Here is a 16,366-nt window from a genome sequence, read left to right on the forward strand (position 1 = left end):
AGCTCAGCCGATCCACCTCCCACCGCCGGACACCACTCCTGGCTGCAGTGGCGGCCGACCCCACCGCTCCTTGTTGGGATGCTCCAGCCCAGGATGCTCGGCCTCCCATCCTGGGGCGATGGCAAGGCAGGGAACAACCTCCAGAACCCCTCGCTCTTTCTTCTCCTTCCCAACTGGTGAGTGGCAATGGGCTACAAGTGAAGACACGGTGCCTTGGTGTTCACCCTGAGGTCTGTGCAGGATGCAGAGGCAGGCAGCTGAGCCCACAGCCACAGCCCACAGCTGGGCAATGGGCATCCTCGGCGGGCTGCTGCTGCTGGGTCACTTGGCCCTACAGCTCCGGGCCCTCTGGTGGCTCTTCTTCCTCTCCGTTGATGCGCAGGAGGTGGCCACCATCACGGTGCAGTACCGCCTGTTTGAGGAGGTGCCGGAGGGCACCGTGATAGGGACGTTGGCTGAGCATTTTGAGCACGGTGAAAGCGGTGAAATGGGGGAAAACTTTCGTCTGCTGCAGAGCCCTGGGATGTTTCCTCTGCGCGTGGGGAGCGGGGATGGCGAGCTGAGCACGGCCGGGCGTGTGGACAGGGAGCAGCTGTGCCGGCACAGCGATCCATGCTGGGTGTCCTTTGACGTGCTGGCAGCTGAGCAGATGGCTCTGATCCATGTGGAAGTCCAAGTTCTGGACATCAATGACCACGCGCCCCGCTTCCCCACGCCTGAGCTGGAGCTGGAGATATCAGAGAGTGCGTCGCCGCAGATGCGCATCCCGCTGGACAGAGCGCTGGATGCCGACACCGGCCCTAACGCGCGCTGCTCCTACGCGCTGTCCCCCAGCGAGCACTTTGCACTGGAAGTTGTCTCCGGCTCTGACGGCACGAAGCACGCAGAGCTCGTCGTGATTAAAGAAGTAGACCGGGAGCTGCACTCCTCCTTCGACCTGGTGCTGATTGCTGCCGACCACGGGGAGCCTCCTCGGTCAGGTACTGCTTTAATCAAAGTAATTGTCCTTGATTCTAATGACAACAGCCCCGTTTTTGCAGAGAGCTCACTAGTGGTTGAGGTTTGGGAGGATGCTCTGCCTGGGACGCTGCTGCTGACGGTCACGGCCACCGATCCCGACCAGGGGCCCAATGGGGAGATTGAGTACAGCCTCAGTAAGCATGCACCTCCAGAGGTGCTGAGCACCTTTGGCATTGATGCCCGCATGGGCAGCTTGGTCCTGAGACGCCCACTGGACTACGAGGAGACCCATGCCTATGAGCTGGATGTGCAGGCCAGGGACCTGGGCGCCAACCCCATCCCAGCACACTGCAAGGTGGTGGTCCGGGTGCTGGATGTCAATGATAATGCTCCTGATGTCCGTGTCACCTGGGCGGCATGGGAACCCGTGCTGTCCGAGGCTGTCCCCAAAGACAGCTTTGTGGCTCTGGTGACAGCCAGTGACCCTGACTCAGGGAACAACGGGCGTGTGCACTGCTCCCTGAGCCCAGGAGATGAGCACTTCAGGCTGAAGCAGACCAACAGCCACAGCTACCTGCTGATGACCAATGCCGTGCTGGACCGGGAGCTGCGTGCTGAGTACAACCTGACGCTGGTGGCACGGGACCGGGGCGAGCACTCCCTGGCAGTGTGGAAGCACCTCACCATCTGCATCAGTGATGTCAATGACAACGCTCCCTCCTTTGAGAGGACCTCCTATGAGTGTGTCGTGGAGGAGAATGGCGATGTGCCAGCCTTCCTGCTCACTGTCCACGCCACCGATCCTGACCTGGGCTTCAATGGGAAGGTCACCTACAGCATCCGGGATTCCGCAGTGTCAGGCCTGGTCTCCATCGATCCCACCAGTGGGGACATCACTGCCCTCCGAGCTTTTGATCATGAGCAGATGAGCAGCCTGGAATTCCTGGTGACTGCAGAGGATGGTGGCCACCCCGTGCTGGCCTCCAATGTGACTGTTCGGCTGGAGGTACTCGACCGTAATGACAACGCGCCCGTGGTCACTGAGCCGCCGCTGGTGGGGGGCATGGCCACGCTGTCCGTGCTGGTGGGCACAGAGACGGGCTGTGTCTGGGTGACCTCTGGCAATGGGAGTGCCATGGGGACAGTGTTGGCCAACGTGTCATGCTCCGACACTCCTCTGCTCTTCACCATAGTGGCCAGGGATGGAGACTCCGGCCGCAATGGGGCTCTGAGGTATGACATAGTGGGTGGGGATGGTGCAGGGCTCGTGGTGCTGGACCCATTCTCAGGACAGGCCTTCCTCAACGCCAGCAATGCCAGTGGGCTGGCTGGCACCCAGCGAGACCTGGCCGTCCGCATCAGTGATGGCGGGGATGAACCCCTGCACGCCCAGGCCTGCGTGCGTTTGCTCTTCCGACGCCATGGAGCCTTCTCCAAAATGTCAGCTGGGGGGCCAGGCTGGCTAAGCCCACCCGTGGTGGCTGCCATTTGCCTGGCTGCACTCCTGGGCAGCTGCCTGCTCCTTTCGGCCCTCACCCTGTCCCTGCGCAAGAAGGAGAAGAAGGACGGCATGGCTTACAACTGCCGTGAGGCAGAGGACGCCCACAGGCAGCAGCAGCTGAAGAAGCCACCCCGGCAGATCCAGAAGGCCGACATTCACCTGGTGCCCACACCACGGGGCTGGCCCCGGGGGGCTGACTCCCAACAGCCCAGCATGGAGGACTCCCCGCAGCCTCCCCCACTTCTCACCCCTACTCTCTACCGGACCCTGAGGAACCAGAGGGTCTCCAGGGACTCAGATGAGGAGCAGGGGATGTTCACCCTCCCCATCGTGCAACGCCAGCCCTGCCCGTCCCACAGGCCAAAAAGCAGCCCCACAGACGTGGTGGGGAAGCTTCCGCCCGAGGAGCCTCCGCTGTCAGCCCCACAGCCCCGGCCGCCCCAGCACATCCTGCGCAGCCTGGTGCGGCTGTCGCTGGTGGCCCTGGCGGAGCAGAGTCCCAATGGGGAATTTGCCATGGAGTCAGCCCCTGTGCAGGTAGGTGATGTCCCATGACCTGTGGCAGGCATGGAGACCCCAGTATTTGCCTGGGAATAGGGGTGGGACTGTGCAACCCAGGGAATGAAACGGTGGGGGGCCACCCCACCAAGGGAAGGGCCTGCGTATGTTCCCAGGGAGCTGGGGTGATGGTGGGGGAGGACAAACCATCTCCCATGGAGGAGGCTTCATGCAGGGATAGTGCCAGGGCACAGGGGAAGTGCTGGGGCCAGGTGGGCTGCGAGGGGCCTTGTTTTGCCCAACGTGGGGATGCTGAGCCATCTGCAGGAGGAGGAAACGCTATAAAAAGGTGGCGCAGCTCAGAGGGGACGTCCGGGCAGGAAGCAGCTTGTGCAGTGTTTGCAGGGCTCAACGTGCTTTTCCTGCCTTACAGCAAATCTCCCAGCTGCTGTCTCTGCTGCACCAGGGTCAGTTCCAGCCCAAAACAAACCATAGGGGAAACAAGTACACGGCCAAGAATGGCAGCAGGTAAGGTCTGCTCACACCTCCCTGCAGGTCCTCCTCCCCAGGAGATGTTGCTCTGCTCTCACCTCCACACCAATGGACTCAGACCCCTCCTAGGAATGCTCTTTGTCTCTTCCCTGGGGCACCTTTTGCAGCTCCTTCTGTACTCACCTGAGTTCCCAATGGCCATGAACTGTCTACCATTGCTGAGGAAACATCAGTGTGATGGAAAGGTGAGCAGAGAGGGTCCCAGCTCTGGAGGGAGCAGCACACGGATGAAAGGATGAGATGTCTCACTGCTCTGGGTGCATGTTGATGCAGCCTTGGTTCAGGCCCTCTCTTCCTGCACAAGGTCAGAAGACACTGCCAGAAGACACAGGAAAGTCTGAGATACCCCAGCTGTGTGCTGGAGACTTTCCCAGAGGCACACTTTATGCTGTTCCCATTAAATTATATTGTTGACAGCTCTAGATGGAAGCTCCCGAGTATGCCAGGTCTTCATCTCCACTTCCCTGTGTCCCCCCTGTCCCCATTTTCCATGCCATGGCCAGACACAGCTTTCTCCACCTTTTCCATCACAGCTCCCTCTGCTGTGCTTGGTGAACGATGCTTTGGGGCAGGACTGGGCTTGTGTGCTCCTCACCTGATCCTGCACACAGGCGTTTTCTCCAAACTCAGGTTGCCCAGCACCCAGCTGGATCCCAGTTTTCCAAGAGTCTGTGACCACCCCTGATCCCCATGCTTTTGCTCACGTTTTCAAGCACAACAGACTAAAATGTGGCATTTCTGAAGACACATACAGGCCCATCTGAAGGGCCATTTGCAGATGAATGGGGCGCGTGGAGTTGTGGGGGCAGCTGGAGAACGATGCTCACAACCCATTTCTGGGTCATTTTATGGGGGATTAGGACAACCATCTTTAAAATAAGCAAGGCAGGGGCTGATGTGTGACTTGGGTATTTGGACCCTCGCAGGGCAGCGGGGCTGGATGCTGACTGCCTGAGCACGAAGGACAGCGGGCACGGCGAGAGCGAGGCTGAGGACCGCGACTCGGAGAGTGGCTTTGAGCTGTCGGTGCAGCAGCTGGTGGGAGAGGAGCTGGAGACCCTGCTGGAGCCACAGGCTGGTGAGGCTGCCTTGCTGCATGCACTGGGACTGGGCTACAGCAGTGGGATGTCCCCACACAACTTGCTAACCCCAGTGGGAAGTTAATACTGGCTGGGCTGAGGGATGTGTTCCCACGGAGGCGGTGGAGTCACTGTCCCTGGAGGCTTAAAAGGAAAGGGTAAATGTGGCAGTGAGGGGGGTGGTTTCGTGGTATGGTGGCGATGGTTTGGTTGTTGGTCTTCCCAACCTTAACGATTCTCTGATTCTAAGGCAGGGGACAGCTCATCATAGAGTGCTGGTGCACTCCGTGCTGTTGGTGCATTTGACATCAAAGAGACTTGCTAAGCTTCATGCTGGATTTGTCCATGCATCTGACTGTCCTTGGCAGACTTTTCTCCTCCATAGATCCATCTGCTCTGATTTGTGAGGTTGGCCTCTGTAGTGTAGGAGTGAAGTCCAGCTTAACAGCATGCTAATCAAAAACTCTGCTTACCATGTTGGTCTGAGACCTCTGCTTTATGGCCTCTGGTCCACGAGGAGTAAGAAAAGTTAAGAGCTCTGCTCCTTGCGATCTTCTAGAGCCCCTGAGCCCCACCAGGTCCCTCCTTCCTACCAGGCTCAAAAGGTTTGCTCTTGTCTCCTGTTACCATCCTGGTTATTGTCTTCTACATTCTTACCAGCTTTTTCATGTATTTGTTGAGATGTGCTGACCAGAATTGTGTGCAGTGTTTGGGATTCATCTGCCTTGGAGGCATAAGGAGTTTTTGGTTGTTCCTCATCCCTTTGCTGCCCAGGCTGCACACTGAGCTGTCACTGAACACGTTGGCCCCAGATCCCTCCAGGTAGGAGTAACCAACACGATGTGTTGGTTCCCATGCTGGTTATCCAGAGACAGAGAAACCCACCAGCCATTTTTTGCTCACATCACTGGGATTTAGGACCTTCAGCAACTCTTGCTTGTACCTCTCTGGGTGTTTTAGTGGAATCAGTGCTAACACAGCCACTGCTCTGCATCGCTTACCCCTATGGAAAACAGTGCAGGTCTCAGATTGCTGAGACTCCTCTAATGACTCTGGGGAAGATTTACTCCTTCCCTTTCTTCCTAGCATTTAACATTCCTTAGTTCCTAACACAACCTGGCTGTTAATTGAGGTTCAGCTCAGGTCCTCTGCAAACTCAGGTGTCTTCCATCAGCCAGGACTCATCATCTACCTTCTTCACAGACACATTTGGAGATTGCACAGTCTTGCAAATGCCGTGTCAGTTCCTGTCTGTGTAACAGGTATTCAGCTATTAGCTCTATATAATGATTCCTATGAATCTGCCCAGACCAGATTCACCTTTATGAGTTTAAAAGCTCATGTCATCATTTCTACCTTCTGCTCCTCTGATACTGTATTTATTTGAAGAAGTAGTTAACGAACAACAGCTAATAAACTGAGCAATTTCATATCTGAGTTCCTCCAGCACTCTGGGGTGGATACCATCTGGGCCTGACATTTTCTACATGTTCCTTTTATTGATTTGTTCCAAATCTCTTCTACTGGCATTTCCATTTGAAAGAGTTAGTCTGACTCACGTCCTGCAGCAGAAATTGCTTTGTGGAGCCTCTGTGCTCCTCCACAGCAAGCGCAGTGATGAAGAATTCATTGAATTTTGCTGCTGCAGCTTCACCTTCTCCTTTCACACCGCAGTAAGATCTTGGGCTGTAACGGCTCTCCATGCCCACCGATCAGAACAAGGTTATTCAGTGTTCCTCAGGAATGCTTATGGCCTGCTGTGGTTTTTTTTTGGTTGGTTGGTTTTTTTTTGCTTGGCTTATAGCACTGATTTATATATTCTCCATGCCACTTGCAAGCAGATGATTTAAGTTGGGGGGATGACTGCAGCAAATTGTGGTAACTTCAGTAATCTGCACTATGGCCAGGCGTACCCAAAAATGCTCGCCTCCCGTACTCCTTGCAGTTGGTAGGAAAGAAGCCTTTTACCAAATCACTTGAATTTCACCGTAAATACCAGTGGTGCAAGCTGAGTCTGTGCTGGTGCCTTCCTGCTCACGTTGTTGTGCTGGACGCGACAAAAGAGGCTGTGGCAAAGAATAGTCCCAACTGTGAGCCCAGACCTTCCCAAAAAGGCAACAGAGAGCAGACAACAGAGCTGCTGGACTCCTTCCTTCTCTCCCAAACACAAACAGAAGTGGACCTGCATCCTGAAAGAGGGAGGAAGGAAGCCTTGCTTGTGCTCAGAAGTATCCTAACAGCTGGCTGGGGCTGGCTGGGCCTTTGTGTTATTCACAGTGGGGGAAAAACTGCAGGAATGATCTGGCCCAGTCGGCTATTGGGTTGTTTACACTGTAAAGCATCCAGCCCCCACCTGAGCTATTCACATGCAGAACAGCATAGCAGCACCTATCCCCTACCAGCAAAACAGAGCACTCGGTGGCTGGCAAGATACATCTTTATTGATAATAAAACAAAACACTGTTAAAATAAGGCAGTAAGGTTATCAGACAAATTCAACATACCTAATTGAAGGAGTTCACGGTCGCAGGGACCAGAACAATCAGCCCACTGAGTCTCAGCTCTCCCTGCAGCGAGCAGGCTGCTCTGCTCCAGAGCTGAGGCATCACAGTACTCAGTGAGCACAGTGGTTGCACACAGACTGAGGAGAACAGAGCTGTGGCTGTTTTAAAGCAAAAAGCATGGGGCTTCAGCATACTTGGGAGAGCTCTTAAGGAACAGTCACTGTGATGAAAAGAAAATGCCGAGGCTGCAGAAGGAAAGCTTCAAACATGACAGAACTGTGAGGTTTTCACTGAAACAAAATGTAAGTAATGCATCTGCCTTCCTCTCCTTCCGTAGTTTTGAATCCCAGCTCCCCCTCACCCCATGCATACCGAGGCACAGTTCTGTCTCAGAGTAAAAAGGTAACTACTTAGCTGGCTGAGGAAGGAGACTTGTCTTTGAGGCTGTCTCAGGTTCCAGCAGGTCATTATCTTCTAGAAACAGCACAAGTGCATGAGAATGAGGACATTCCCCCTTCTGAGCTCACCTAAGTCAGTGAGAGAGGCATACTTCTTATAATGACACCCACTCTTGCCCTCTGATTGAGGCTGTTGTGGTGTTTCACATTTTTGTTAGGAGACACCAGTTGTTTTGCTGCTCCCCTACTGAAGATCTTGTTTCACAAACCTGCCTGTCCCTTCACACCTTCCAGCAGTCCTAGGCTCTGCTTAGGATATGGATCAGAGCAGGGCTGGAGAGCAGCTTCTATGTACATCAGTCTGTTTATCAACTGCAAAACTCTACTTTAAAATAAGAATCCATTTCCTTCCCTGCTGCCTGGTGAGGAAGATATTCCAAGCTCACACTGCTATGAGGTCCTTCCTTTAAATTCCAGTATATGTTTATTCACGGACACTTTTAATCATTTCTTCTGTTGCCAACACTATTTTAAGCATAGAGATTTCCTTTGTCGGTGCTTAACTCATCAAAATAATGGCAGGTTGCAGTCAGATCCCCAGCGAGCATTTGCTTCAGCAGGCTAAGCAACCCTACCTCTGGGGTCTCCATCTTGTGAGCTCGGCTCGCTCCTGTTTCATCTCAACATACTTCTCTGCACTTCTGTCATTTTAGATCCTCTTTCTTAGGGATGGATAATCAGATTTGTATGTAATACCTCTAATCAGGTTTTGCCAGACCTAATAACAATGCCACGGATGTGTCTTCATGCCAACAGGGAATACCTTGACCAACACACTGTATGATTTCATTTGCCCATTTCAGGGCAGAATCACATTACTGGTACATTAATGAGCCCGCAGCCAACGCCCACACTGGGCTCCCACTGCTGCTCATCTGTTTCCAATTGATGAACAACTACTTTATAGCTCAATATTTTGTTACCAGCTCTCAACCACCCAGCTGTGCATTTCATAATCCAGAATTTCATTCCACTTCTATTATTACTGTTTTTGCAATAACCCACTTCTTTTCGGTCTCAACCTGACTACTCAGCAGCCAATCCCTACTCCAGAGTAACCTGGAAGGGAAGTGCAACACTGACCTTTTTCTGTTCGACATTTCCCCTTTCTGTTGTTGTATCCCCTGTAGTCCTAAGCCTTCACTTTCTTTGGCCTTGCTTACCGTTTAGTGAGGAGCACTAGAAACCACAGTAAATGGGAATGCAGAGAAATCCTAATGGTTATTCAAAACAAAACAAAGGAGTTTTCAACCAAGTTTAGTTTGTTTTTTTAAGCTGTCCGTTTGAATTATGCTGCTGGTAGCTTAACTGTAAATTCGCTTACAATCAGTCTTCCAAGATTCCATTTCAGGAAGTCTCCCCATTTCTCCTCTTTTCTCCTTTGGTCTCCTCCACCTCATGTCTCACCACCAGTTCTTGCTTTCTCTCCCTCCAGAGCTGGCCCTCAAGAGGCTGACGGCTGATCCAGCATGGGTGGCACGGCTCTCCCTGCCACCCACCGGCAACTACAAGGACAACGTCTTCACCCCTGGCTCCCTGCAGTCACCGCAGGATGAGGAAGCTGTGGGGCAGGAAAAACCACGGACCTTTGAGACCTTTGGGAAAGGCAATGGGTCTGACTCGAACGCTGCGGGGACGAGACTGGCCAGCACCTTCCTCTCAGAAATGAGCACCCTCTTCGAAATGATTCTCTCCCAGAAGGTCCAAGCGCACAACGAAACAGGCTCGGGGCTTCTGCGGCAGCTGTCAGCACGTGGGAAGAGCCTCGGACTGGATGACAGTGCTCCTGTTCTGTAGGCAGCTTGGCAGCTGTGGCAAGGAGACGAGAGTCAAACAAAGCTTTCTCTATTTGGGTGCACATGTGTTTGAAGAGGTCCAGAGCGTCATTCATGTCTAGACTGATCACGATAGGCATGTATCTTCCTTTGCCTCACGCCATCAAATTTCCCCACAACTGATTTCACTGCATTTAGCTCCCTGCCCCCTGCCTGTTCCTGTCTCTCCTCTTCTTCCACCCTCATCTTTCACCTTACGATCACCCACAACTCACACAACAGCAGGAGGGCCCTCTCCTCCCAGGGCAGGCAGACTGAGCGAGGGGGCTTTGTCAGATCACACCCGAGAACGACACAGATAAACCCATGTGACTACAGGCTGTGCAGCACAGAGGATAAACCAGTATGGCCACGGACTTTGCAACACGCTGCAGAGTTGGGCTCCATGATCTCAGTTCTTATTTAAATAAAACAATTTGTTGGTTGTTTTTTTTTTTTCCTAACGCTATATTTCTGCAACAAGGTCCAACATAGCTGAGACAATGCTGTGTTTGCAGAAAGCCTGAAAAGGCAACTCAGAAAGGGGTTTCTTCACCGACGCTTTCAGCTTTTTTCTAACCCTGGGAGCTTGGCATTTTGTAAAATGCCCCAAATCACCCCCTTTACTCTGGCATCTCTCCTGTGGTTACACGAGGTGCTCACAATTCCTTTCTCTGCGCTCTCTTTTGCGGGCCACTGGATTTTGGAGCCTAGCCCTTGCCCCGAAGCAGACAACAGATGGCTGGAGTCTGTCAAAGGTAACCAGGGAAAAGGGAAGCGTGAAAACAGCTTTGAAATATTCAGTCACAAACTTCACCCATACTGTAGGTTTTCATTTTGTTTCATGCGTATGTGAGCTCTTAAGACTGCTTTGAATAGCATGTGTTGAAAAACTGAGATACAGATACTAGTAATAGAAGAAGAGGCACACAAAGGTGTTGTTAACCATGGGAACTTGCACTCAAAATGGTAAGACAACAGGGACACAGGCACTGGGAGAGGCTTTGGCAGTGGTACACAGTTGGCACATGGGTAGAGGAGCAGTAGAAGGTCTGGGAGAATGGAGACCACAGGTAAGCACTGCTGGATCACACACACGCAGGACTCCTTTCTCTGTACCATTGTTTTTGCTTTCCAACTAAGACACAAAGCACAGAACAAACATGTGTCACTCTAGCAAAGCAATGCTGTGTAGAATCATGCTATGGGAATAAAGGAAAGCCATCACTCCCACTGCTAAGAACACAGCGCAGTTGCTTCCTGAGTGACTACAAAAGATATGTTGAGAAGAGACTGCCAGCCTACCCCCCATCACAGCACAGGGCCAGCAGTGCTCTGCACACACTGCTTCCTTTGCCACACAACCTTTGCATTAGAAGCACTGCACTGAGTTCTCCACAGGTTCCACACTTCACACAACAAAGGTTTCTCCAAAAGCAATTTGCTGGCACTGAAGCTGCTGCATCAGGTGTCTCAGGGGGGCATTTTTAGCCTTCATTTTTATTGCTAAGTTGAATAAGAATGGGCAGTGCCACCCAACAGATACGAGCTTTTCAAAAGCATCCTACCCACACTCCCTTTCCATGCACCTGGAGGATGCTGTGCCCTGTTTTTAGCATGCACATACACAAGCCACAGCGGCACAGAATCAGACACATAATTTTAAAGGAAACTAAATGAAACCTTTTTTTTTTTTCTCCCTGTAGCTCTTGGGACCAAATAGCAAGAGCAACCCATTAAGATTTCCCCAGGTGGCCTTCTTAATAACCCCGGGTACCCACTGTTGTAGTCAGAATCTCCAAAGTGTTTCACAGATGACCCTATCTCTGTCAATAAATGACACTGATGAGTTTACCCTAGCATGCTCATCCTGCTGATACAAACGTCTCGCTGTTTTGTTTCACAAACAAAACAGGCTCTTGCACCAAAACAATGACAGTGAGCCAAATTCTGAGATGCAGCTGTGCAAACTATGAGGGTGGCATGTCTGCGACAGCAAGGAGTTGCAGCCTGACAGGACTCCTCTGCATCTTGGGGATGCACAGAGGACAAACACATGGCAGAGCCTCACATCTTCTTCTGGTACACTACTTCGACGTGCCTGTCAAAGGACAGTCTTTACACAAAAATACATTACAGCAAGCAGGTTAAAAGGGAGACAAATTCCCCTTAGTTCAGTTTCCTGCAAATTGCTTCCAGCTCCCCCCATCCCTCACTCCTGTCCTATCCTGATCACTGCGTAAGCACACAGTGGATTACTGCAGAATAGGAAATACACCCGAGGAATTTCCTGCTAATTATATCCTGCTTGATAAAGGAAACGGTCCAAGAAAGTTTGGTCTGGGCAGAAAGACCAGACTAGAAGAACAATCTGAGCTATCGGATGCACTGAGCTGTTGCTGTGCCCCTCCCTTGCTGAATGGAGACCACAGCAAGTTCAGGATGGGGCTGTCGCCTTTGTTTTCAGAGCCTGATCTACACAAAGCAGCAGAGCAGCACAGATAGCTACAGGAAGCTGGACAGTTTGTACAGATGCCCTTGAATCAGCTTAAACTTGTGTGGACAAATGCCTTTTTCCGGAGTCAGCTGCCCCAGTGGAAGAAATTATCATACCAGCTGCTTGCCTCTGCCTGCCTGACGTTGGCTACTGCCTGCTGGGAATGTCCCTTAGCCACTTTGGTGGAAATGAGATGACGTGCTTAGCACACACGTACAATATAAATTTTGAAGCAAACCTTGCTTACTGTGACTCAAAGGGGTGACCCCACGAGAGCAACTCACTGCCAGAGCTGAAGGAATAATAACTGGGGACTGAAGGGCACCGACAAAGGCACAGAATGGCTGAAGACAGCATTACTCCCACCAGCACGTGTGGATTCGTCAACTGCATCCCACAGAAACCTGGGCCCTGATAACCAGAAAACTCTCTTGCTTGCATTGCTTTGGACAAGGTCTTAAAGCAGACTGAACTGCTGCAGTGTCTGTGTAGAGAGAAGCCCAGACTGTACTGGAAATCCACCTTGAGGTAAGATCAAATTGCCTCAGGGATTGCAGGCCAGACTCACCCAGTTATTTGCCAGCATTGCCATATGGTGCCTTGCAAGCATTGCTCTAAAACCACGTGAAAGATGTACATAGCTACTGAAATTATAGCCCCAAACTGTACTCACCCTAGCAAGGTGGGAGATTAGCTTCACATGGAAGTGAAGGAGCATAAGAAAGGGCCTTGCGTTGGCAGGGAGAGGGCTAAGCTACATGGTGGCATAGGAAATATCACAAGCTTTAATTTGAAAACCACTCTATTGTAAAATAGCTTCCTGTTAACGGAAAAGGAACCTTCTCTTACTGCTCACTACTACCCTGCTTCCAGTCCCACACAACAAGAAGGCCCACCTTCCCTTTTGCTTGCCTGCTCCACTTACCAGCTGCTCTAGTAACCACAGTGGTGGGGCTCCAAACCTTGCAGCTCCAGCGGACTCGCCCTGTTTCCTAGGGCATGGCTCCATTCTGTGCTGCCAAGTGTCATCATGTGGAGCCTGTCTGCACTCCAGGAGTGGGGCAGGGTGAGGGCAGGTTGTCTTGGCTGGAAGGAATGGAGACCTGCAGGCATGCGCTCGGTGGCCCAGAAACAGGGGCTGGAGGAAGAGGCTCTCATTCTGAAAGGGAACTTGTGCTTTCTTTGCACATCTGAAAATACATTAAAACGAGATCTTTGTGATGCATCAGACTACGGGAACAGCTTTTCCACTTGACTGGAAATAGCTGCTAAGAAGTAAAAACAACTGAGAAAGAAAAGTGCTCCCTTGCCTTCAATAAAAAGGATTCCTTTTGCCATGGTACTGTGCCACCCTTCCTCTGGCAAGACAGGCCCGTGTCACGATGCAGTCCCACAGACCCTCTTCACCCACGGCCCATTGTACCTTCCATCTCCTCTTCTATCACTCGCAGCCTCTCCTGAGCGTTTCTGTTCCCTGCAGCAGCTGATTGTCGATAGTGTCTCATCGCTTCTGCCAGGTTCTGCTGCACCCCAAGGCCCTTCTCATAGCAAACGCCCACATGGTATCTGCTTTGGGCATCCTAGCCACAGGAGACAGCACAGTAATCAGCCCCACACGATGGAGAAGTGACGACAGCACACAAAAGGAGAACAGACAGTCCTTAGCACCAACTTTGAAGTTTATTCCTCTATCTTTGGTTCCTCAAACTGTGTCTTTGGTAATTTTGTCCCTTCCTTTGACAAGCACATCATCAAGCAGAAATTCTCACCAGATACCTCTGACTCCACTCCTCCCTGTCTCTTTCTAATTAGAGCCATTAATTGCCCTTCAGTGTCCAGGTCTGTGTCACAGGAACAAAAGAGCAGCTGTCTCCCCAGAGCATCCAGACTGCCTTGGGGGTCAGAGCTAAGAGGCCTCACTGCACCCACATCCTGCTCACACCCAAACTGTGAACACACCCTGTGGAATATCGCACCACAGTTCCCACAGATGTCTTGTAAAAACATAACAAATGCCAGAGGTCTTGTTACCAAGGCTGGAATATTCCCCTTGGCAACCCTGCAGTCCATCAGGCCTGCAGCACAACAGTGCACCACTAGCATGCTCAGCCTCACCTCATTACATTCCAGAAGAAATCTCAGGCAGCAGAAAGGAAGTCAAGCAAGTGTAACAGAAAAAGCATGAACTACTCAGGCACACACAACTGCTGAGAATGAACCAGAAATTGCAGATGGGTCAGCAAATCCAAACTCATGAATATGTTTGCATGTCAGCTGTGCACTTTATGTTTCTCATCTAATGCTGGGAACACAGTCTCACAGCAAAAAAGAAAGATGACAGTCCTGAAGACATTGAAAAACACACACAGGCAAGTGGTCACGCAGACCTTTTCCAATGAAAAAGCCAGCAATGCTCCTTGAATAGTGTAACTGCCAGAAAAGTGATCTAAATAAGGCTTTGGGGGAAAAAAAAGTAAGTGGCAAGTCTGCAAGTTTTAATAAAGCCATAAGAAAGGAACATATTGCAAGTGTTGCTGTCTGGGATCTAGCTGGTGGAGGAAAGCAAAGAACTCAACGAGTGGGCGCCCTGCAAAATGTTTCGAGTCTCAGTTTATGACAGCAATAAACTTCTTTAGAGATGAGGTAAGCATGTTGAAGGCTTGACTGCTCAGATATGACAAGATACAAAGTTAGATAAGGATGAAATATTCCACTAGTGGTTCCTTACGTGATGAACACCTCAAAGACCACCAGCAGGAGAGCAGATCTCCAAATTAGCATGGCATGTGTGACTGTAATACACTTTGAAATCTGACTCAGTTCTTTAAGAACACTCTTTAACACATTTCTTATATTCTGCGCTTGTTCTGATAAAATTAGGGAGAATAAAATAGATAAAATGGTTACTTTGGTAACCAGAGTGAAACACAGTTCTCTGAAGTGTTGCAGTGTTTGGAAGAATGCTTGTCAGAGCTACCCCTGTGGCTTCTGCACAGCAAAAACCTGGAAAATATCAAATCCCTGAATTTTTGTGTTTGTTTTCTCCTTCTTAAGTTGTAGTTAAACAGTGCCATTTCTCCTTCACTCATAACCAATAGTCTTTTAGCCAACTAAACATAAGTTCTACTGAACTGAAACACTCCAGGGTGCCAAGGGTAATTGAACATACTCATGGAGGAATTTTTCCAGCTGAACACATGGGGTTACATCCCAGGGATCTTGCACATATGCCTGTCATCAAAGACAAGGCTGTGGTACGTCTGTGGCCAACATCCACTGGGAAGCAGAGTTGGGGAAACATGACTGGCTTCTGAGAACTGTCTTGGCTGTGACCTAAACTCTGACCTGCTAAGGAGTACTGCTGGGACCAGCAGTTACCTCTTGGATTTTCTGCTTTCAGGGGTTTACTGTGCATCCAGCAAAGGACAATCAACTGTTTAATGAGATGATTCATTGGTATTTCGTGCAGCCATACGCATCTGGCATCAGGCTGGAAGGAAGAAATCATCTGTGAAGCTTACAGGAGATCTCTAGCAGAGCTGGAATTAAACACAACCATCAAGAACACGATGTCTGAGCATTTGGGGCTATCCTGGTCTAGTCTCACCACTGGTCTAATATCTGCATCCTTAAAAGTGGGTGAAAACTGTAGTCATAAAGTTTGCAAGAGATGTAATGTCATTAAGAATCATCAATCTTACTGTAAAGAATTAATTAATGAAGACCTCACAACACTGTAAGTGGGCAACGCAATCACAGATGAAACTGCTGACAAAAGCAAAGGAAATCTGGGAATCCCTGTGATATCTACCTGAAACCACCAAGTCACCAATCACTGGCAAGCAAATGGGAAAACAGCATCAGGAACTACTAGAAAGGAATACAGAACTAAGCAGAGGATCTCATTATGCCATAACCATGGCATGCCTTCATCCCAAGTCCAGTTTTAGTCCATGTATTTTAAGATGGATGAAAATTAGAAAAATACAGAGAAGACTGACAAAACAAATACTGCAGTTTAACTACATGGAGAGACAAAATAAACTAGTGCTCTGCAGCCTGCAAAAGAAATGACTCACAGAGGACATACTGAAGGCTGACAGAATCAGAAGTGCTTGCCAGAAGAGGGAAGTTATTCATTTTTTTCCAACAAAAAAGTTGTAGGAACTCAAGTTAAAATGAAAGAGTTCTTCAGAAAAAAAACCCCAAAAAACTAGCTCCTTATAATACACTGCAATCTGAGAATGAGTGAACAATGTCACAGTGCTGTAAAGGAAGCAGAAACTATGCTGTAAGACATGAGATGTTATACTTCTCCAAGTGTGGGTAAGACCACAGGAGCAGTATTGTGCCAGGCATCGTCCTTCAAAAAACCAAACCAAACAAAAAACTAAACAACAAAGAAAACCCACACAAAAAAGCATGGGTCACTTGGAGAAAATTCAACAGAGAAGGAAGATGCAGACAACATGATGTGTGAGGAGAAACTGAAACAACAGGAGA

The 16,366-nt window shown here is 50.2% G+C and overlaps 2 protein-coding genes across 4 annotated transcripts in view; one reads left to right on the forward strand and one right to left on the reverse strand.

Moving 5' to 3' along the window:
- Nucleotides 1-9,812, forward strand: PCDH12 (protocadherin 12). Its single transcript, XM_052684875.1, has 4 exons — nucleotides 1-2,998; nucleotides 3,393-3,487; nucleotides 4,438-4,589; nucleotides 8,988-9,812. Exons 1-4 carry the CDS (start codon nucleotides 242-244, stop codon nucleotides 9,347-9,349), a joined length of 3,366 nt encoding a protein of 1,121 aa, XP_052540835.1. The 5' UTR covers nucleotides 1-241; the 3' UTR covers nucleotides 9,350-9,812.
- DELE1 (DAP3 binding cell death enhancer 1) overlaps nucleotides 9,240-16,366 on the reverse strand; it is an 18,947-nt gene continuing 11,820 nt past the window's right edge. The window contains exons 10-12 of one of the 3 annotated variants that reach the window (XM_052684917.1): nucleotides 13,287-13,443; nucleotides 12,789-13,053; nucleotides 9,240-9,361 (exon numbers count right to left, since the gene is read on the reverse strand). In XM_052684917.1, coding sequence (XP_052540877.1) covers nucleotides 12,797-13,053; nucleotides 13,287-13,443 — 414 coding nt within the window. In that variant the 3' untranslated portion in view covers nucleotides 9,240-9,361; nucleotides 12,789-12,796. Of the gene's footprint in view, nucleotides 9,362-9,794; nucleotides 10,116-10,178; nucleotides 10,505-12,788; nucleotides 13,054-13,286; nucleotides 13,444-16,366 lie in introns of those variants that run through there. The other 2 variants (XM_052684918.1, XM_052684916.1) reach the window with 2 other exon arrangements.

This window comes from Tympanuchus pallidicinctus, unplaced genomic scaffold (assembly GCF_026119805.1).
Source record: "Tympanuchus pallidicinctus isolate F22 unplaced genomic scaffold, pur_lepc_1.0 scaffold21, whole genome shotgun sequence".
NCBI classification, from domain to species: Eukaryota; Metazoa; Chordata; class Aves; order Galliformes; family Phasianidae; genus Tympanuchus; species Tympanuchus pallidicinctus.

Excerpts from the sequence above, each read along its gene's own strand:
- PCDH12 (XM_052684875.1), top strand. The coding sequence starts at position 242 with ATGCAGAGGCAGGCAGCTGAGCCCACAGCCACAGCCCACAGCTGGGCA. Across the intron at positions 2,999-3,392 it reads TGGAGTCAGCCCCTGTGCAG|CAAATCTCCCAGCTGCTGTC; the intron begins GTAGGTGATGTC and ends CCTGCCTTACAG. Across the intron at positions 3,488-4,437 it reads ACGGCCAAGAATGGCAGCAG|GGCAGCGGGGCTGGATGCTG; the intron begins GTAAGGTCTGCT and ends GGACCCTCGCAG.